This window comes from Zootoca vivipara, chromosome 2 (genome assembly GCF_963506605.1).
Source record: "Zootoca vivipara chromosome 2, rZooViv1.1, whole genome shotgun sequence".
Taxonomy (NCBI): domain Eukaryota; kingdom Metazoa; phylum Chordata; class Lepidosauria; order Squamata; family Lacertidae; genus Zootoca; species Zootoca vivipara.
In genome coordinates, this window is record NC_083277.1 from 49,867,643 (window position 1) to 49,890,708 (window position 23,066).

Consider the following 23,066-nt stretch of genomic DNA (forward strand, 5'->3'; position numbering starts at 1 on the left):
GAACAACAGTATGTTCATGTCCTGTCCAAAACAAACAAACAGCTGTTTCCTAAATGAACTTAATTGTAACCTGAAGGTCTACTTCGCATGATTCCCAAGTATATATTTATATATTTTTTATTTTCAGTATGTATGACCAACTGCCCTACGCTGATTGTTATGGTTGGCCTCCCAGCAAGAGGGAAGACCTACATTTCAAAGAAATTGACACGCTACTTAAACTGGATTGGAGTGCCCACAAAAGGTGATTGCTTTTTTCTTAGTATGGTACAGATTTTGTTGGGAGTAGGTTGCTTAAAATTATTTTGTTAGCTTTAATATTATGATTATTTTTTATAGTGCTATCTGGGTGCCTGGCACTTTGGGACACACCTGGGCAAACCATGTTCATCTCTTGACTAATTCCCCTGTGGCCCCCAGCAGACCCCCCCCCCCAATTGAGCTGGTTGACATTGGGAGCAGCTGAGGAGTGCAGCAATCGGTGTGGTCTTCAGAAGTTTCCAGCACTAAAAAGCTGGGCAGTGGGAGGGATGTGATGAATCCCTGAAATACCACCAAGTGCTTTCTTCCCCCATCCCAATTGTCCAGTTGATTGGTGATGGGAAGATCTGAGGAGTCTCCTGATTGGACCACTGGCAGAGGGCACAGCGTGATAATCAACATGTTAGTTTGAGAAGGGAAGGGAATGTGTTATTTTCATATAACTCAAGGGCACCCATGCAAAAGCATAAAACCCAAATAAGCTTAATCAACAAACAGTTTCATCTGTTCTGTTTTTATTTTCCTTAAATTTTGAACTTGTCATGCAGCCTGGTCTTATGACCATTGAGGGAAGGAGGAACTTCCCTCTCATTAGTACAGCTTGTCATATGGCTGTGTTTCTTAAAATGGCGTTTAATGTATTACCGTCTAAAGTTGAGCTGTTGCTGATTTGCTCTTAGATGAACATTATATTGACAAGAATCTAGAATGTGTTATGTATTTTATTACTTTGTGGATCCAAAGGTTGCCTTACCTGAAGGCTGATTCATACACTCCCAAGTCACAATATTTATCCAAACCAGGATACAACTTCGTTTAGAAAAACAGAACGTTATTTACTGTTTTCTTCTGCAAACTCATTCTGAGTAAAGGCAGCCACTAGTCTACATGCGAAGCCTTTCATAGTTGGAATCCTGAAGGTTGTGAATCAGGCAGCCTATGGGTGTTAGCCTATGAGACTCGAAACATGAGGGTGTTCTCACAGGGCTTGCTTCTAGGTGTGCACACAGGGCTGCAATCTAATACAATGGGAAGCAAGAACCAACATGCATTATCTAGTTGGTTGCACTCCTTACACAACCCTGTAAGGTCAATCAATATTATTGCCTTCCTATATTGCACATGAATTGAAGCAGAGAGTTTGTAGCCACGTGTTGAGTACATGGCACGTGTTGAGTACATGGGGGTAGGGTTCCTGATTCGAAGGATCAGGATTGATGCTATGCTATGCTGGCTCATCTATACATCATACGAGAAAGCAGATGTTGTTAAAGCCATGTTTCTTGATTTTTTTCCATGCAGAATTTAATGTTGGTCAGTATCGGCGAGACTTGGTAAAAACATACACGTCTTTTGAGTTCTTCCTGCCAGACAATGAAGAAGGCCTGAAAATCCGAAAGTAAGTTTGTAATGTGTCTTTTTCCTTTTGCTTCACAGTGTTGCTTTGATCTGCAGGAATGTTTCGTGTTTTCAGCATTTGAGGCAGCTGCTACCAGCTCTTATCAATTGAAGGAAAAGGACCCTGCAATGGCTCAAATTATTGACCAGCCCTAAGGGTTGCATTCCTTATACAGATTATAATCTTAGTACTGCTATACTAGCTATATGGTATGAAAGAAAATGTTTAACTTGTTTCTACATTTTTTAAGTGTGTGTCTTGGATGCCTGTGTAAAATAGGTTAATTGATTCCGAATTTTTTTATTTCACTTTTAAGCATGCTATAGACAAAGCAAGTACTATGTATATTTAATGATTCAATGTTTTTCGGGAATATAATTGTTATATTATCTCTTCTTTTTAAGACAGTGTGCCTTAGCAGCACTGAACGATGTTCGGCGATACCTTTGTGAAGAAAATGGGCATGTGGCAGTAAGTGTTTCTCTCACCCCTTTGCAAAAAACAACACCACCCCAAACCATTAAGTAGCTGCATTTTCTGACATTACCGTGTTTCTCATATTATAAGACATGTCTTATATTTATTTTTTCCTCAAAAAAACACACTATGGCTTATTTTCAAGGGATGTCTTATTTTTTTCCTCCTCCTCCTGCCGCGGCTGGCATTGCTGCTGCGCCTATCACTATGTCTTATTTTCGGGGTATGGCCTATATTCCTTGAATGCTTAAAAATCCTGCTATGGCTTATTTTATGGGTATGTCTTAAAATATGAGAAACAGGTTAGTTACTGACATCACTGTCCTGAATGCAGAATTAATATTGCAGTATTGTTCAGACCAGTGGGGGTTTAATTATTGATGCCATACTAGATGGAGATTAGGATGACATGTTTTTGAATTATAATGGAAAAGTGGGGGGGGGAGACCAAGTTAGGACCATAAACCTCTTCTCATAAATTCTGCTTTTGGAAGTATCTCTCCTGTTTGAAATGTGATGTTAAGTTTCTGGTGCAGTAAATGTTCAACAGAATTTGCAATGTTTCCATTTTTTCCCTCTTCTTGCTTTTTGAATTCCAGTAAGACGTGTAGTTTACAGTTTGTGCTGTGTAGAGTTTGTGATGATGACAACATAGACCTTGTCTGATTTATCTAAGAACAGAAAGAAACGATAACCCAGTAGCCATCCTTGACCCTCATTCATGCAGCTGATTCCCCCCCTCCTGTTGATGAACTTGTGCCTTTTGCTACTTACTGGTTTCCATATTTTAATCTTTAATATTGCCCCTCAGTTTTCTAGTGTGTAATGTTTATTTGCATGGTTTTGTCGAAAAAGCTTCTAGAAAGCATGTTATGGTGTTACAAAAGGACAACGATGAAATGTGTGGGAAGGCATAGCATAGCATACCAGGAAAGAAGAATTCCCCACATATTTCATACTTACCATTGTTCATTGTTCAGAAATGATCAGTTCCAGTCCACTTACATAATAGCAGTTTTCAAAAGCTTTAAATCCAGATCTCAAATGCTATGAATCAAACCTTAGTCAAACCTTCTGGAAGTTCTTAATTGTCTAGTCCAACATTTGTGATATCCTGGCAAATGACCTGAACTGTGGGGATTAAATAATAAACCTGATTTGATGTCTTAGTATATATTTGTGGATAGTGGTACAAAACTGTTGAGTTTATTGCACAAAACAACAAAAAGCGAGCATGAATTTTTTTGGGGAAGGGATACCCAATTTTGGGGTTTGCATTGGGCTGTTTGGACTGCCTCCTATCCTTGTTCCATGAAGTGAACCAAGAATAAACTTTGTACCTCTGTGTTTAAACATGTATGCTTCACAGAGCTAGTAACATGAATTTGCTAAGTGCCTGTATTTCATTTTTACAGGTACCGTACACGTAAAAAGTTTGTAAAAAAGAAAAAAGTCGTTTGTGACAAATCTGTTCTCTTTGGTTGCTGTTACATGAGATCTACTCCTTCAGGGTTGTAGCTATCTATTTTTTAATACAACATTTCCCCCCCTTTAGGTTTTTGATGCCACAAACACAACAAGGGAACGCAGAGAAACCATCTATAAGTTTGGGGAGGAAAATGGGTATAAGGTGAGTTAAGAGCCAAGATGTTTGAAATGGCTCATATTGGGGAGTGCAGACTGATGCTTTGTTCTCAATACACGATAGTTAAGAGATGGCATTGACTGGAACTCCATGTGATATTTGCCCAGTAGCAGTCCTGTGGAATAAGTATTGCCTCCATTAAACCATACTAATTGCAGCTTCTAATGTGTAGCTAATCAGTAGCCCTGTTTGCTGATAATGGGTCCTAGCAACTACTGTGCTAATGGTTACTGCCACTGATTGGGAGACAAGATTCTGAGATCCTGTTCTAGGATTTCAGACAGTGGGCTGGAATAAACTGCCTTTTTCCTTAGCATATAATAGATGTCTTGTTAGCATTTTATAATAATAATAATAATAATAATAATAATAATAATAATAATAATTAATAATAATAATAATTTATTTATATCCCGCCCATCTGGCTGGGTTTCCCCAGCCACTCTGGGCGGCTTCCAACAGAAAAATAAAACACAGTACAGTAATCTATTGAACATTAAAAGCCTCCCTAAACAGAGCGGCCTTCAGATGTCTTCTAAAAGTCTGGTAGTTGTTGTTCTCTTTGACATCAGATGGGAGGGCGTTCCACAGGGTGGGCGCCACTACCGAGAAGGCCCTCTGCCTAGTTCCCTGCAACTTGGCTTCTCGCAATGAGGGAACCGCCAGAAGGCCCTCGGTGCTGGACCTCAGTGTCCGGGCAGAGCGATGGGGGTGGAGACGCTCCTTCAGGTATACTGGACCGAGGTCATTTAGGGCTTTAAAGGTCAGCACCAACACTTTGAATTGTCCTCGGAAACTAACTGGGAGCCAATGGAGATCTTTCAAGACCGGTGTTATGTGGTCTCGGTGCTCGCTCCCAGTCACCAGTCTAGCTGCCGCATTCTGGATTAGTTGTAGTTTCCGGGTCACCTTCAAAGGTAGCCCCACGTAGAGCGCATTGCAGTAGTCTAAGCGAGAGATAACTAGAGCATGCACCACTCTGGCGAGACAGTCTGCAGGCAGGTAGGGTCTCAGCCTGCGTACCAGATGGAGCTGGTAGACAGCTGCCCTGGACACAGAATTGACCTGCGCCTCCATGGACAGCTGTGAGTCCAAAATGACTCCCAGGCTGCGCATCTGGTCCTTCAGGGGCACAGTTACCCCATTCAGGACCAGGGAGTCCTCCACACCTGCCTGCCGCCTGTCCCCCACAAACAGTACTTCTGTCTTGTCAGGATTCAACCTCAATCTGTTAGCCGCCATCCATCCTCCAACCACCTCCAGGACCTTCACCGCCTTCACTGGTTCTGATTTGAAAGAGAGGTAGAGCTGGGTATCATCCGCATACTGATGAACACCCAGCCCTTTAACTCCCTTGTCAATGCAGCTTCTCTGTGGGTGAATTGCTTTATGGGGGAGCACGCGGTTGCAGTGCAGGTGGCAGGATGAAACTGCAGGGCTGCCTTCCCAACACAGCTGCCTCTTCTCCTTACCTTGACAGAGCTGGGTAGGGGTAGTAATGGGGTTGGGGCTGTGCAACACCCCACCCATAGTGCTTCCACTGGTGCTTCTGCTTTGTCCAGTGAAGCAACAATGATGCCAGTATTCCAAAGGGCATCTCTGTGACTCTGCCTCACCCCACACACCACTACTGGGGTGTGTATTCTTCGTTCATCCTCCCAAAGACACCTTGCATAGAGTTCAACTCAAAAGCATCTATGTTTGTTAACAGTTTGTAATACTGCAGATAAGTATTCTGCATTAATACTTGTATTTGCTGGTAGGAACGGCCTGTTTATACACCTCTTATTCTACCTTCTGTGTCTGTTTTGTCTTTGCCGCTGGCAAATCAACAGTGCTGCTGCTTCACCGCAACAGACTTCACTGACAGAGAAGTAGTATGGTGTGTCAACACCCTAGGCTTCTACTTTGTGCTGCAGTCTTGGAAAGAAGCTGTACTTTTTGATCATAGGTTATGTCAGGCTACAGTAAGGCTGTAGGCGCCAAGCCAGTGTGCCATCTGACTCCCTTTCAAAGACTTGCCCTCTTAATTTGCAACTGCTTCATTAACACTATGCTGTTTGGAGGTGCCGAAAAGTAGCAGGGGAAATGCATAAAGTTTGATCTCTGGTGGGATGTTCAGCAGCTTGCAGAAGGCGTATTTAAAGGCAAAACATAGTTTGTAAGACTAAATATACTGCTGACTACACAAGCCTGCATTTGCAGTATTAGCCACTGGATCTGTTCTAATCCCTTTCCTTTTTTGTGGCTTCCATAATTGTTTGTTCCTGTTTGGCTTGAAGACTTTCTTCGTGGAGTCAGTATGTGTTGATCCAGAAGTCATTGCTGCAAATATTGTGGTGAGTATCAACTTCTGCTTTTAAAAGAAGGAAAAGGTTTTGTGTCTCAATATAATTTCCAAAACCAGTCACATGGTACAGCTGCTTCCTTTTACCCTTCTCCATTTTACCTACTTTTATACAGTCCTTTGGATTTATGGATTGCACACAATCTGTTTCTGCAATTTTCTGCTGAAGATTGCAGATGAAGGCATTTGGCCCACAATGCATCCTTCATTCCGCTTCCTGGCAAATCTTGCACATTGTTAGATGTAAGGCATTGTCAGAATTGCTTTGAACAGAAGCTCTTGCAATGTCCACTCCAGTTGCTTCACAATCATTATTATTTTTTAAAGGAAGTTTCAAGCTATTTTTTGTTGTTGAAAAAAACCTAACTTACAAGCAGGCAACCATTTCCCCCATGCAATACAGGTTACACGTGATGTTTGCTGTTGTGCAAATTTGTTATCTTAGCTGCTTTTAGACCGTATCAGAGCACCAGTCCATCTACCTAAGTATTATCCACACTGAACAGCAGCTTGTCTCCCAGGTTTCCAACAAAAGTCTTTCCCTGTCCTACCTGGTGATGCCAAGGATTGAACTCTGCATAAGAGCAGCCTGCTTGATCAGGCCAGTGGGCTATCTAGTCTAGCATTCAGTTATCACTGTGGTTAAGCAAATGCCTGCAGGAAGCCTGCAAGCAGGACCTAAGCTCATTAGCACTCTCCATGCCTGCAGTGTCCAGAAACTGGTATTCAGAAGCATACTGCCTCTGACAGTGGAAATCAAACATGACGGTCAGTGTTTGTAGCCATGATCGCCTCTATGAATTTGTCTAATCCTCTCTTAAGTATGATGGCCAGCACTGCCTCTTGTAGAAACAAATTCCATAGTTTAACTATCTTCTGTGTGAAGAAATACTTCCTTTTGTCTCTCCTAGGTCTTCTGACATTCAGTATCATTGGCTGTTGCAGCCTGCTAGTGTTATGAGAGAGGGAGACGAACTTTGGTTCATTCACTTCCTCCACACTATATGCATACACTTCGTACCCTTCTCTCATGTCGCTCCTGATTTCCCTTTTTCTAAACTAAAAAGCCTTAAATGTTGCAAACTTTTCCTCATAGGGGACTTGCTCCAGCCCCTTGATCATTTTGGTTGCCAAAGCATGTGCTTTTCCCCAAGAAAAGGAGACCATAAACTGACCCTATAGCTTCAAGATAAATGTAAGGGAGATGTGTAAATATTACTTTGGGGTTCAGAAGGGGAACAGAAGTAAAAGTAAGTGACGTGACAAGAATTTTGCCATCAAGAGGCAAGCACATCCTGCCAAGCTTGAACAAAAAAAAGCAAGCAGTGTTATCTCAGGATAACAAGCAACACCATTTCCCCTAGTGATACTTAAACACTAAACCTATATTCAGATTTTTTTAAAAAAAAATCTGAATATAGGTTTAGTGTTTTTTCTTTGTTAAAATCCGTAAATAGGGAACATTTTCAGCATTTGTTCCTTTGAAAGTGTCAGTGTGATACATTTTTCCATTCAAGAGTATCTTAAAATTCTCATACTGGGTTGTATCCTATATAGTGGTACCTTGGTTCTTGAACGTAATCAATTCTGGAAGACCATTTGACTTCCGAAACATTCAAAAACCAATGCACAAAGGGCGGCCTGCAAGTTCAATTGGAAAAATGGAAAAACGCAGCGGAAGCTGTTCAACTTCTCAGGCACGTTCGAAAATGGAAGCAATTGCTTCTGTGTTTTCGGCATTCGAAAACTGAAACGTTCAGCTTCTGAGATGCTCGAAAACCGAGGTACCACTGTATTAGCCATACTCAGAGTAGAGTCTTTGAAATTATTGGTCATGACTGACATCTGAATAAAAGTTAGTGGGATACAGCCCTATACTTAACTGACTTATGTCATAGCTTACAGTGGAAGATTTTTGGTTTACACATCTGCATAGGTATGTTTAAAGTTGACAGGTATCTTACCATGTAATTTCATTTCATAATTTATTGTATATTGTTAACTGTTGATTTTATTTATGTTTTATAAAAAGAATTGGTTAACTTAACACTAACTTTTATTGATACTTTAATTTTATGTAAACTGCTTAGAGCAATTTTTTTTAAAAAAATAGATAAGCGGTATACAAGATACATTAAATAAGGAAGAGTAATTTTTTTTTAATCAGCAAGTGAAGCTGGGCAGTCCTGATTATGTTGACTGTGGTAGCGATGAAGCTGCGGAAGACTTCATGAAAAGAATTGAGTGTTACAAGAATTCATACGAGACACTAGATGAAAATCTAGATAAGTAAGTCGCCACAAGTCTCTGTGTTGCTTTGTTTACCTTCAGAATCTTAATTCTGCCTATGTGTGGCTTAATTTTCGCTGGTGTGATTAAATCTATGCCTGTTTGAGGTTTTCAACTTCAGATTGCAGGTGCAGCTCACTCGATTTGAATTCTTATCCATGCATGAAAAAATCTTTAGTTATATATGGAAAACTAGGAGGGGAAAAAATCTAGTCCAGCTTTCTTCTTGACATTTTAGTTTTCTACATATAGGGATATATTTTTCCATGGGGAGGCACTCAGTTATAGGAGCCCGCTTCTGCAGCCTTAAAGTGCTACCAAGACACAGGTTTATCCCCTCACTGGAACACAAAATTAGAGAGACAGCCACCCCCCCCCCAACAACCTTATGCTTACCGTGGAAAGTCAGCTATGTCCTGTTGGTCCAGATTGTGGTGATCACACAATAATGATCACACACTCTGTTATTGCTGTCTAGCGGCAGCAGGGAGCATCCCTTAGTACCAGGAAAAATATACAAAGTGTCCATTCCACACTCTCTATCATTTCACCGAAATTGTTTAGAAGTTGTTTGCACATTTGCCCAATAACCTTTCTAGGAGGGCTAGAAACTTATTTTTTTTAAAAAGAAAACTCAAGAGTTTTGGGTACCAGTGAATGCCTTCTCATTTGCCATGGTGCCTGTGGCTGCTTGGTGGGCAACCTATGCCCTAATAGAAGTAAAATTTATACACACACACACAGCACAAACTTCCAGTGAGGACTGGGGATGCTAAATGGGCACAGAATGCTGACTGACTGTTGGAGGGTGGGGAATTATTATTTATTATTATTAAATTTATATACCGCCCTATACCCGCAGGTATCTCCTGCAAAAGGGCATGGCTGCCTGACTACCTCCACCACTATCACCAGGAACACCACATGTTGTTGCTGGTCCTGCTTGCCTTAACTAATGCGAGTTATTGGGGCTGGATAGTTCTTCCCATGTGTAAAAGCCAGTCTACTTGGGCTTAGTCCCAAGAGAAATTATGTTAGGGTATACTGTACAGTAATTGCATACTACCCAACTTCCCCTTGCTACTTGTTCTGGGGAAGTTGTTTCCATCATATTCTAGCACATGGTAAAAACAACCCCTTATTTCTGGTGCCTTTAGAGGAGATAAATGAAGCACTGGTCTGAATATTGTAGTTTAGAGTTTTGTCTCTTACCTTGAATAGGGATCTTTCTTATATTAAAATAATGGATGTTGGACGGAGTTACCTCGTGAACCGAGTAATGGACCACATTCAGAGTCGGATTGTTTACTACCTCATGAATATCCACGTAACTCCTCGCTCCATCTACCTCTGTCGGCATGGTGAAAGTGAACTCAATCTAAAGGGAAGAATAGGAGGAGACACTGGGCTGTCTCATAGAGGGAAAAAGGTAGGGATTCAAATGTCTAGTTTATATTTAGACCAGCTTTTCCCCACAGGTGCCTCTTCTGGACTATTATTTCCATCAGCTCCAGCCAGGACAACCATGATGGCTGCGGCTGATGGGAATTGTAACCCAAAGCTCCTGGAGGAAGACACCAGGTTTAGGAGGGCTGACCCCAGACTGTATTTTAAAATTTAATTTTAACTGGTTAAACTTGTTTTGTGAGCTGGATTGTGGCTGCCTCCTTCCTTCTGTAGCCCCCTGTATCCTGTGGAAAAACCACTACTCAAAGTCAGAAGATCCTCAATAATAATGTGACATAGAATTGCAGGGGAGGGGGGTGCAGTGAGAAGGGAAGACTATAGATTAGGGAATGTCCCACCCCCTTTGCACAACTGGGAAATGTATTGTAGTTGAAGAAGTACTCAATTGGATCCAGGCTAAAGAATAGTTGAATATCTGCTGTGGCCCTCATTTCACAGGCCAACAGACTTTGTTTTGTTGAAGGCTTGCACGGAGCGTTTTTGAAACATCATTACCTCACGGTTAGAGAATTAGGTCCTAATGGCATCTAACTCGACTGGAGTGCTTCAGCTGCAATTTCCTCATGACATTATTATTTGACGTGCTTTTACAGTTTGCCAAGAGTTTGGCACAGTTCATTAACGAGCAAAACAGCAAAGATCTGAAAGTATGGACGAGCCAGATGAAAAGGACCATTCAGACTGCAGAGGCCTTGGGAGTGCCTTACGAACAGTGGAAAGTTCTGAATGAAATAGATGCGGTAAGATCGTCTCGTGGTCACATCTGAAACAGTTTTGAATTTGTATGATGGAAGAAGACTTACTTTATGATGCATCAGTAGGAGTTCTCCAGTGTGTGTTCTGGTTAGATTGCAAGTCTGCAGGGACTTGTTTTCATAATTTATAGGTTGTGTGGCACCTAGCTATACATATACATTATAAAAACAGTATTGTATTTGTCATCATTATTAGGATTAGGAGGTAATAATGATTAGATTCATGTTAGTCCACCATCCTTGAGAAGTCCTTCAAGCCTTTACAGTGGTACCTCTGGTTGCGGACGCTTCTGGTTGCGCACGCTCCAGGTTACGAGCTCTGCTAACCCGGAAGTAGCTGCTCTGGTTGCAACCTTTGCCCCAGGATGCAAGCGGAAATCGCATGCAGGAGGTGCGTGCGCAGTTGGAGGCGCCATTGCCGAAAGCGCACCTCAGGATAAGAACCGTTTCCGGTGATGAACGGACCTCCGGAACGGATTCAGTTTGTAACCAGAGGTACCACTGTATCTTACTTTGGCACAGTACTGAGCTTTATTCGTTCAATTAGATCTGCATTGTATTTCTCATTTAAGCATCACTCTCAACTTACTTCAGGGTATTTTTAAGTGAAATCATTGATCAGCTCACATCCTCAAAGTTCTAAAAGAAGAACACCATGCTCCCCATCCTGGGAGTGTGCGGTGAGGAAAGTGTGCAGAGTGTGTGATTATCTGTATTATCTCCAGCAAAAAAAGAAGGAAAGGGAGATGAAAATAGTGTCTCTTCTCTTCTCGCAGCTTTTGCCACGAGGATAGCTGGCAGGACTGTATAGATTGTACAAGTAACCCAAGCACTTGCTTCAGGTAGCAATACTCTTAAGACGGCATGGCAGTGAAGTCACAGTAAAACCCAGGATTTTTGCAACACCACAAAAGTGTGTCATACAATGTGCATCTTCAGGATTTTTTTGGGGGGAGAGGAATGTCACAAGCACTGTTGAAATGCATATTACATTGTAAACTCCAGTGCCCTTATGGAATTGGTAGTAGTTGTAATAGTAATAAAAATACTTGCGTAGTTCTTTTTGAAAATCCAGACCACTTACATACAGTGTTTTTGTAGCACTTTCTACAACCTTTGTAACATAAGTCAATACTGTTATTCCCTACACTAATTCTCACGTTTTCGTTGTTTCCCTAGGGAGTCTGTGAAGAAATGACATATGAAGAAATTCAGGAACATTATCCATTAGAATTTGCTTTGAGAGACCAGGACAAATACAGATATCGATATCCTAAGGGGGAGGTATGCTATTTTGTTATATTTTCTCTTCTTGGATGCGAAGGGTGTAAGAATACCTAGCAGCCAATGGGATGCTGAGCGCAATGTTTAAGGTGTGTGTGTGGGAGGGAGAGCTTTTGAGGTAAAGGGTGAAAACGATTTTTCCATACTAGCTCAACAAAAGTATTTTGGCAGATTTCCCCCCACAATAATATTACTGATATATCTATCTATATCTCAAATTCTCACTTGTATACATGTGTGTTAAGTCATAGCAGTTCGTTTTATGTTCATTGCGCGGTATATCTTTTTGTTTCAAAGGTGTTTTAGGTAAAACTGAAATACCTTTTAACCATTCAAAGTTGTAGGCAGTGGGGATGAAAATATTGAGCAGGGCCCACCACTTTTCATGTATTCCTTGAATGTAGGGAGAAATAATTTCTGAGGGGGGCTAAAATAAACTCATATGGTTGAAGCAGAGTTAATTCTGCATCAGGTGGTCCAGTCTTCTACATACTTGCATTAGAGGTCAAGCGTTAAGCTGTGCTTGGAACAGGTGTTCTAATATTTGTAATACGTGCAACATGCCTTATTGTTAGCTGAGTGTTCCACCTCCCATGAGTTGGCTGTGTGATCACCAGAACAGTGTTGTATCCCAGGTGGCCATTATTTGTAGCACATTAAACAGCCATGTCATAATAGAGAAAGCTTTCTACAGTTGTTTGCTAACCTTTCAGAAAAAAGAAATGGTTTTTTTGTTTGCGTTAGTGGCTGTGCATCCATGCTTAATGGCTAATCTTTGGTGTTCTTAGCTGTAATTTGTTCACGCATTCATAGAAGTAGCAAAGATGTATTACTGACTAAGAGTTTTAGGGTGGTTGGTCCCCAAGAAGTGGTAGTTTTCATTAATATTTGCAAAGTAAACCTATCATTGCGAAATGAATTGTTAGATCAAATCTTGATATCTAACAACTTAACTAAACATGTTCCGAGTCCAATTTACAAACTGGCAGCAAATTTAGATTTCTTGGGTAATTAGTATAAATCAGGTTATTTGTATTAATCAAAATGGAAAAAAGGTTTAATAAATATAATCCTTTCAGCATGGGGTAGCTGTTTGCCTTGTACACAACAATAAAAGAGAATTTCTATAGACTGATGTTCAGGTACTATTTGATACTACAAATATATGTGCAAACAGAGATAAATATTGAAGGTTTTACTCTAATGCGGTGAATATGTATCATATTTTTGGTCATACCCCCAGATCAAGTGATAATTGGGTTTTCATCATAAGGGAAATAACAAAATTACAGTTTTTGATTTGCAATGGACCTACTGGTTATCTTATTAGGTTTATAAAAGGCAAACAATTATGGAGATCTTTAACAGCAGCAGGACTCCGTAGGTCACAAAATGGATAAAGATAAACCTTCCCTTATATAGAAGACTCTGGTGCTTGAGAGCATTCAATAATCAATATGGCTTACTCAATTAAGCTTACAAACATGATGAAAATCAGAGAAGGGAGAGAGCAAAGCTACACATTTATTTTAAAGTGGAGCTTTTTAAATGAAATGAAATAAAATTGGAATGATTACAACCTCTGACAGATTAAGTATATCATACAGCTTAGCCATACTCCATTTTGGTACTAATTTCAGTGATGGTTCATTCTTTCAAGATAAATTGCTTTAAATTTAGTGTTTTGTCTTGTATGTGTGTGTGCACACTTACCTGCACAACGTTATTCAGATTTCTTATTATGTTTTGTCTGTAATGGCCAGCTCTTTGTTTGCTCTGTGTATACAGTCAAGAGGTTGATTATATTGTTGACTTCTCCCCCAGTCATACGAAGATCTTGTTCAAAGGTTGGAGCCAGTGATTATGGAGTTGGAAAGGCAGGAAAATGTGCTTGTAATCTGTCACCAAGCTGTTATGCGCTGTCTGCTTGCTTACTTTCTGGACAAGCCTGCAGGTAATTATATTTGCCTTAACACGGAGAATTTTCACCTTAGTCAATCAGGAACAATTTCATCCAACAATTATTTCATGTGCATCCTAAATGAGCAGGAAAAGTGCTGCTCTTCATAACTCATGCCAGACTTACATTTTCGCCTGTGCATGGGTCAAATGCTTCTTTAATCAACACTTGCTTTTCTTGGTGTATCAGGGTTGCTTTTGTGAACCTCCTATGCTCTAAGATCATCTAGAGAAGGCACTCTCTGGGTTTTTCAGCCTTCTGTAGTCAGGGCAGGGGAGAACTGTTCCATCCCATCCCTGTCCCATAATGGTGCGGCACCTGTGGAATGCCCTCTTTAAATCTGTGCTCCTGAAGCCTGTAGTTAGGAGCTTTTATTCAGGAGTTTAAATTCTGGGTACTTTTTAATATTGCAACTTCTAGAATTTTGGATATCTGAGTTATCCAAGGGTTTGTTGCAAAGAGACGGCATGGCTGTATCATGCCTGTTTGTTTTTTATGATGGAAGGCTCTGCAGTTTTCTTTGAGATAGGATAAAACTATATTGAATAAATATAGGGGCTCAGGGGCACATATGGAAATCTAAGAAGCTATCACAGGCACCACAAAATATGTTTCACAGAAGAAGAAAATACTGATGATCAAAAGGGCAAATAACACAAATGCACACATCCCCATGGGCAAAACAAGCAGGAAATATATTTTGAAAAACAAGCAACGCCCCCCCCCAAAAAAGCAACAAGCAAGCAGAGGCAGGAGCCCTTTATTTCTTTTCTGTTGTGTTTTGGGGACAGGGCACTGGAAGGTCAGGCGCCATCCTCTTGAGAGCCCCCCCACTCTTTTCTTTCTCTTCCCATGAAGAATGCATATGTGGGACCTACATATGCTGGAGACCTACATATCTCTTCCTTTGCAGCACAACCACTGCTAAATGTGTTTGTGTTTGTTTTGGAGAGAGAGGGGGGGGAGGGGGATAGAAACTTTCAAGAAAAGTTGTATTCCCCTCCCCACCCCCCACCCCAAATGTGAGTGGCATGGAGCCCTGGAAGACACGAAGTAAAATGTCTAGGGCTACTATGGCAAATGCAGGTGCTATATTGGGGACCAATTCCATTGCTGCACTAACATGATTAGAAGTTTGGAAGAGGGGCATTTCTATTACTCTTTATTAAGTTTATTTTCTCTCCATCTGTTTTAGAACAACTGCCTTATCTCAAGTGCCCACTGCATACTGTCTTAAAGCTAACCCCAGTGGCTTATGGTAAGCTGTTCAAAATGTATTCTATCAATCTATTTGCATTTCAGCTATAATTATTATGGAAAACATCTCATTTGTGGGTGGCAGGTATCCAATTAGTTTAAAGTTATTTGTATATCAAAAGGAATTGTTCACTTTTTAAATAAAGTTACCAGAAAGTCCATGACAGTGTTTCATAGCACAATCCTACGCATGCCTACTCAGATGTAAGCCCCATTGAATTCAGAGAGATTTGCTCTCACGTTAGTGTGCATAGGATTGCAGATTGCAAAATTTAGATGTGCAGGTCATCATTTGGACTTGATTGCTTAGTTAAAATTAAAATTAATTCTTTTTGGCTCTGTTCTTTCTGAGCCTTCAGATTGGGGCAGGCTAGGAATGTACACGAAACCGATCTGCAATAAAATGTAGTGTGGTGGTGTTAAGGATGCCAGCAAGCCATGCTCTCTTTGGGGAGACACTATTCCATGTCCCTCCCTCCCAAATTTTAGTCTTCCCCTGCCCAGCAGACAAGTCAGCATTCCATGTCCTGTCCTCATTGGACTGTTTGGGGGAGATTTCCCCCTTGTTTTGTGTGGTTTTTCTCTGTACCTGTAGGAACCCTGCTGCTACCACCTCCTTGTGTGTAGATGATGCCATTTTGACTAAAGGGTATACACTAGGACACTGAGTTTATTATTGGTGTGTGAAGGATAAAAATTAGAACTCATGCTGATGTTGTATTTGTAAATTGACGTCACTGTTGTGTGTGAAATGCTTGCCCTGTGAACTGATTTAATCTTAAGTATTAACTTCCATTTCCTTTGGTCCATTATAAAATTTCTGAAGCGGTATAAGCTTTGGCTTCCTTTTCCCTTTCTGATATCAAGCCTGAGAGAGTTTGAATCCTGAATTTTGAAATTCTAGCTGGTTCAACTAAAGATAATAATAATAATAATAATAATAATAATAATAATAATAATAATTTATACCCTGCCCCAGCCACTCTGGGAGGCTTCCAACACAATATTAAAATACAATAGTCTGTTAAACATTAAAAGCTTCCCTAAACAGGGCTGCCTTCAGATGTCTTCTAAAAGTCTGGTAGATGTTTTTCTCTTTGCCATCTGGTGGGATGGCGTTCCACAGGGGGGTGCCACTACTGAGAATGGTAACATTGGTTACCATTCACTGTGCTCTTGTTCTCTGTAGCTAGAGTGGAGCACTCTTTTAATATGTACAGTGGTACCTTGACATCCGAATGCCTCAACTTCCAAAGGTTTCGACTTACGAAGTCTGCAAACCCGGAAGTCTTTTTGCTGCGTGCGCATTCTGCGCCTGCGCAGAAGCAGTGTGCGCGGTCTGCGCATGTGCAGAAGCACAAAATCGCGCTTCGCGCATGTGCAAAATGGACGCTTCGACAACCGAAGGTTTCGACTTATGAAGAGCGCCGCGGAACGGATCGCCTTCATAAGTCGAGGTACCACTGTAGTTGCTGTTTTAAGCAAACAAGTCTGTAGTGACATCTAGTGTCCAAAATAAATTGTGAATTGCAAATTCATTTTTTTAGTGAACTGCTTTTGTATCTTAAGTCATACTCTTGAGTAGATCCATTGGTTTCAATGGGCTTAAGTTAGTCATCACTGACTTTTAAAGTATTATCATTCCCAATGCGGAGATGGAAACAAGAACTGATTTTACATTGGTGGTGGTTGCCAAAACGAGGAAGACAAACATCTAAAAGTTTACTTCTGTTTACAGGTTGCAAGGTGGAATCTATCTTTCTGAATGTTGAAGCTGTAAATACACACAGAGACAAACCACAGGTAGGAGTCCTCTGCTGTCACATATGTGAATTTGGAACTCTGCAGAAGGAATGGTGGTGATGTAATCTGGTTTAAAGTTGAATAACTGGGAAAAAGAAAAAAGAAAAGCAGGGAAAGAGTTAAGCACTCTCCCCTGCCCCAGTTTTCCATTCCTAAAGGATATTGTGGGAATATTGTAGGTACCTGTACTTTGATATCTAGCTTCACCTTTGGAGTAGAGGTTTGTACACAACCAAGTGTGTAAGTGTGTGTATTGTATTGTATTATAATTATAAGTGACAAAGTATGCTGCTATTCTCTCATATTTAATGCCCTGCAGGCATCTTACTGCAGCCTTTATTGCATCCGCTTCTTCTTTTTCCGACCCTTTTTCTTGCATTATGCCTTATTTAGGCCACCCTGACTATTTTCACACATTAGCCTCGTTGATGCCAGATACCCAAATTGTGTGGGTGCTTCTCCGTGGCTAGCTGCATCTGTGGGTGTGAAGCAGGGCTCAGACCAATTTTCTATGTACTTTTGTTTTGTTTGATTTTGACTTTACTCTTTGCTCTTCATTTTAGAAGGAAGCCCCCCACTGAATTCTCTGGCATGCTGCAAGTTGGGATGGCTGTACTTAATAAGAGGCTAATAGCTGGATGGGGAGGTGTTTACATGATTTGCCAATGAGGAGAGCCATGTATCCCCCACCGCTGTCTCTCATGTATGCACTAGGCCTGGGTGATGAATCAATACATTGGCCAGGACCGTTTTGAGGGCCAGAGCGCGATGGTGCCTTCACTTTGGCGGTATATCGCTGGTGAAACCGTTGACGCTCCTGAGTCAGGATAACAATAATGTACTGGTCATGCCTGTTGATGTTATTGGATTCAAGTATGACAAAATGGTGCATATTTTTAGCCCAAGTTAGGGGGTCAAACAAAAGTATAACCTGCACAGGATAAATTGCCTCCTCAAATACGAAGTCGGGCCTCTTATACCTTGTTGCTCTTACATGTGTGGGTTTGGTGAACATTAGAATAAAAATCAAGGGCTATGTATAATGCATTGCAAGATATATTTATATAGACTGAACCAGTGGTAATTATTCTGCGAGTATTTTAATAAGTCCCTTGAGAAACGGTAACCAAATAGTGTAGTGCCATAAGTTTGTATGGCCTGGGGTGATGATAGGATTGGAAGCTCCCAAACATGTCATTATTTCTACTAGAGAATTAGCACACAAATGCCTAATTATATACCATGAAAAATAGAGGAAAATGTGCTATGTTTGCTCCTTTCTGATGCTAGAAAATGACCAGATATTCATTAAAAAACTATTTTTTGTGATGTCATCACATTCTGCTCACGGTCTCTGACTGATTGGCATCACTTGAGGATAAATGAAATAGAACAAGAGGTCATGTGCAGTGGCGCATACAACAGTCATTTAATTTGAGCATTTTAAAAAATGAAGCTTGTAGTGGATTTTGGAACTTCAGATAAGTGCTCTGCAAAACAAAGAAAATTGTTTTATTCTCTGACAACTCATCACCTTCATGCCTGCTTTACTTGCGTTTCATGGAATCTTCTCTCCTTCATGACAACATTATGACACTCTTTAACTGCACAATGCTTTCATAATACAGCGTATGTCATCTGAGTGACTTTGGCAGCTAATTATACGACTCCACTTCGGGGAAATAACAGTGCCTCAATTGTGACAATCTGTAGCCTTGTATTCAGGTGATGTTATGGTGAGCAGTGATGCAGAGCAGACAGCAAGCTGCTCAATGAAAGCCCTAAAAACTGCCACGATTAAGAATTGTGCTGCAGTTGTGCTGCCACTCAATTGTTTGCTTAACTCAATACAGTATTTTCATTGCGTTAAGTCGCTCTGTTGGATCTGAATGCTGCGTGTGTTTTAGCAGCTTTAACGGTGTTGCCTTACTCTTTTGATCAAGGAGTGTTTCACAAATGATTCATCCATGGCCACTTGGTTTGTAGGCAGCTGTTAACAGTTTCTATTTAAACTGTGTGTGAATAAAAAGTTGAGAGAGAAGCTTTTATGGTCATGCTGAAGTGTTTAAGAAACACTCATTCTGTAAAGTGTGCAAGTCCTTGAAAGGCAACCATTTGTTTGTTTGGGTTAGTTGATGCAGCGGCACAATAGTTCTGATCTGCCTTCATGGTGCATAATTTTGTGAAACTGCAGGAAGAACAGATGAAAACATTAGAATATATTTTTGAGATTTAGGATTGGTTTCTGTCAGCTGCTCAGTGTCTCATAGGTTTGGGTAGCAGGGTCTCTGGCTCATCGTAAATGAACATATTTTGGTTACTGTAGGTATCCTCTTGACAGTGTAGAGATAAGATTGTGCTTTAGGATTGAGCAGTAACTCTTTTTTTATAATAATTTTTATTGAATTTTTTGCATTAGGAAAAAAAACAAGATAGAACATACATAACAAATATCCACCTTCTTCCAATCCCCCCTCCACAGACCCCCTCCTGCCACGAGAGAGTCCCATGAAAGTAGGCAGTCGAAGGTGGTCCATTTTATGATTGGGTTTGCCCCCCCGCCACCAGGGAGCTCTAGAAAAACAAGGGAGAAAGAAGGGGAGTGTCCACCCAGCCATTTATCCAAAAACAAGAAGAGAAAAAAAAGAAAAAGACCCCAAAAAGTACCCCCAAAAAAAGAATTCAAAAGAAAAAAGAAAGATTAAAAGAAAAAAATATTATAATCATTCCATTTCCATAAACATTGTGGGGACTTCCCCAACCCCCCCCATCCCGATTTCCATTTGCAATTCTCTTTCCACAGATTTCTTATCATTCCCATTCTAATTGCCAATTTTTTTTAACCTTGTATTTATATCAACAATCCCTTTTTGAATCCTCTTATCGCATTCTAAATTTAATATTTCCAAATCCTATCCTAATTTCATCTAATCGATCTTACTTTTCTTCCCCTACTTAATTTTTATCTTCCAAAGACCTCCCTTCTTTTTCCATCCATCAATTCTTACACATTTAAATTTACTATATATCTATTTGCCAATATATCTATTCTTCCCCCGGCCCCAGCCCCCCCTTCAGTCCAGCAAATTCCATAATCATCAGTCCGAATTCCAGTCCTTTGAATCCGTCCCAATAAAAAAATGATCTACTCTTCCTTCATCCCACCCCCTTTTCCCAATGTTTTATACTCCAATGTTCATTAAAGGCACCCTGGATTTTCCCAGTTCCTTGCACATCGATTTCATTGTGGGTATTCTGAACTCCAAAAAGATCCATCATTTCAATCAGCCCTAAAACTTCTTGTCTTTCTCCCAACATAGGGGGAATAAGTCCCAAATCATCTTGTTGAGCAGATTCCTCCTTTATTTCCTCTTTCTCTTCTTGTTGGATTTCTTCCTGCTTTTCAATGTCACTGTTGTTTGAAACATTGTTTATATTGTCTCCCTCTGCTGTTACACTGTTAATGTCCTCCGGCTGTAGAAGTTGTCTCCATTCTTGCAATTGTACTTGCTCATGATATAATCCGATTCTCAGTTCCCAGAGTTTTCTCATAACATTTTGTTGGAACCCAGGTGCATAAACTTTTGTTGTCATTTTCAGAGTCTTTCAAGGTCGCTTGTCTTGGGAGTCAGGCAAATATTGTCTGTTAGCTGGTCTGTCAGGGCTGCTGGCTCCGAGGAAAGAGCAGACCTTTCCCAAATTAAATCTCACTTTATTATTGCAGGGAATTTCAATCAATGCTGTCCATCTCCCCTCTTACCCTGCTTCGAGGGGGAAATCTTTCTTTTTTTTATGATCTTTGAAATTATCCTTAATAAAACAAAGTTCTTGTACCAATTTCGGGTTCTTTAAATATCTGCTTCTCAGATCCACCAGTGGGAGGAGATGACTTCCGTATTTTCTATCTCTCTCCCAATTACCAATTGTAATCCAAGTCCAAATCAATAAATTTGACTTATGTAATCCAATTCTTTATTTTGTCAGGAAGAATCCACCGCTTGCAGGCAGAAGGCTCGGGGCTTCGCTTCTTGGAGGTGACGATGGTGCCCAAAATGGCTCCCGCAACTTCCACTCCGCCGGCTCTCAGTGGCTCTACTGAGCTTCCCAGGCAGCGGAGGAATCACGTTAGGAGCTTTGCTGGGCTGCTAAGCCCCCGGGACGCTCTACCCGGGGTTTTTACGGGGATCCGCGTGCCCCCACGGATTCCCCCCCCCCGATGCCAGAGACCTCGGAGCTCGAGGTCTCTGCGCCTCCATGCCAGCGCGGCAGACCGGAAGATTGAGCAGTAACTCTTAGTGATGTTTAGTGATGTTTCCTGGGAGATTTTTACCATGTTCTTGCCATCATATTCTTGATTATGGCAGCCATGATACTGGATATTAAATGAATCAAAATGGCCACTAAGACATTTTTCCAAGGCTGCTCACAATTTTAGCCAGCCTTGGCTTCCAAATTCCTGTTGTAAGAGATGTTTGGATACTGAAAGTAAATAGGTATTGTAAGCTGCACAGTTTTGAGTAGCAGGTTTAATGATGTTTTGTCACAATAAGAATACAAGCTGGCCATATACATGTCTCCCAAGATTTCTAGCCAAACTGTGTACACACATAGGGGTGCAGTTGCTTACTCACATAGTTGGGAGTAAATCCCATAGAACACAGTTTCACCTGCTTCTTACTAAACAGGCATAGGATTGAAGCCGGAGAGTAAAGAACTATGGCAATGTCAGCACCTTCCAGGAACTCTCTTTATTGTGAGATTTTGGGGTTAGTTTGAAAGTTTGTTTGGGCCATGGAGGAGGAGTTATAGAAGGTGAATATGCTGTCTGTAAATATTTATTAGTAATTTCTGTTAACTGTTTCATATGAGGGTTCCCCCTTTCTGTAGACTGCTTAAATGTCTTTTTATATATTCAATGGTAAGGAAGTGCTCTAAAGGAAATGAATAAATAAAATGTGCTGCTTATTTCTCCCCCTCTTAGCCTTCCTGGTTACCAGTGGAGAGAAAGGAGAGAGAGATAGAAAGTAGTGATGATATTCATCAGCCGCAGCAGACAGTTCATGTGATTGGATACTTATGAGGGCTAGTGAGTGAATAAGAGAGAGAGTGTGCCCTCAGCCAGGTGGTGGCCTAGTCCTCATGTCTCCGCTCCACTTCCTGCTTCTCAACCATGTTTGTTGTTTTTCTGTTTTGCATTAATCAGGACTGTTATGACGAGCACAGGTAGTGTTATCCCAAAGGGAAACTTTTCCTTCTTATTCTTTAACCACAATTGAAGAGTTCCAAAGTACCCAGGGTGCGTTCAAGCACTGCTAGCATAAGCCTAAGCAAGGGAGGTTGACATGTTGTTGGACTACAAGTTGCATCATCCCTAACCATTGGCTTTCCTGGCTGGGGCTGATGGGATTTGGAGTCCAACAGCCTCTGGAGGGCGGTGCATTGACAACCCCTACCTTAAAGGTTCTGAGAAGACAAAGGATAGTGTTCTGTTCTTCCTTCCTTTGTTCTGAAACCATTTTTCAGAGGTTTCTAGTACCTAAGTTCACAGCATTTTGTGGCGCTGACCTATGAATACTGCTGCTGGAGTTGCACTGGCACAACCATGATGCAGTGCTAACATAGATGATGCTTCACCAGTGACCTTAGTCAGAGTTCTGTCTTCATCTGTTCCTGCTGTGCTGATAAACTTCAGAACGTGAAGGCACAACTTGTGACATTTCAGAAGTCTGAAAGGGGCCAATGAAAGGAAATGGGCTGAGATGGAGGAAGAGGAGGCAAGGCTCTAAGGCCCGTTAGAGCTTCTTATAAGAACATAAGAAGAGGTTTCTGGATCAGGACAATGGCTCATCTTGTCTAGTATCCTGTTCTCACAGTGGCTGACCAGATGCCTGCAGTAGACCAGCAAGCAGGATTCGATCACACTCTCCCCTCCTGTGCTTTTCAACAACTGTCATTCAGAAGCTTTGCTGCTTCCAGTTGTGGAGGCAGAGAATAGCCATCATGGCTAGCCACCATCAATAGTCCTCTCCTCTGTGAAGTTCTCCAACTTGTCCTTCCTCACAATGAGCAGAAGCATTAAAAAAGAAGAAGAAGCTCATGTACTTATTCTGAGTAACTTAAAG

The 23,066-nt window shown here is 41.0% G+C and overlaps 1 protein-coding gene across 4 annotated transcripts in view; it reads left to right on the forward strand.

Moving 5' to 3' along the window:
* PFKFB4 (6-phosphofructo-2-kinase/fructose-2,6-biphosphatase 4) overlaps positions 1-23,066 on the forward strand; it is an 81,733-nt gene that overhangs the window by 52,261 nt on the left and 6,406 nt on the right. For 3 of the 4 annotated variants that reach the window (XM_035106180.2, XM_035106178.2, XM_035106177.2), the window contains exons 2-13: positions 128-244; positions 1,564-1,660; positions 2,065-2,131; positions 3,693-3,767; positions 6,065-6,121; positions 8,297-8,418; positions 9,640-9,847; positions 10,479-10,625; positions 11,820-11,924; positions 13,749-13,878; positions 15,080-15,142; positions 16,880-16,944. In XM_035106180.2, the coding sequence (XP_034962071.2) occupies positions 128-244; positions 1,564-1,660; positions 2,065-2,131; positions 3,693-3,767; positions 6,065-6,121; positions 8,297-8,418; positions 9,640-9,847; positions 10,479-10,625; positions 11,820-11,924; positions 13,749-13,878; positions 15,080-15,142; positions 16,880-16,944 (1,253 nt within the window). Of the gene's footprint in view, positions 1-127; positions 245-1,563; positions 1,661-2,064; positions 2,132-3,692; positions 3,768-6,064; positions 6,122-8,296; positions 8,419-9,639; positions 9,848-10,478; positions 10,626-11,819; positions 11,925-13,748; positions 13,879-15,079; positions 15,143-16,879; positions 16,945-20,928; positions 20,979-23,066 lie in introns of all 4 variants that reach the window. The other variant, XM_060271498.1, reaches the window with a different exon arrangement.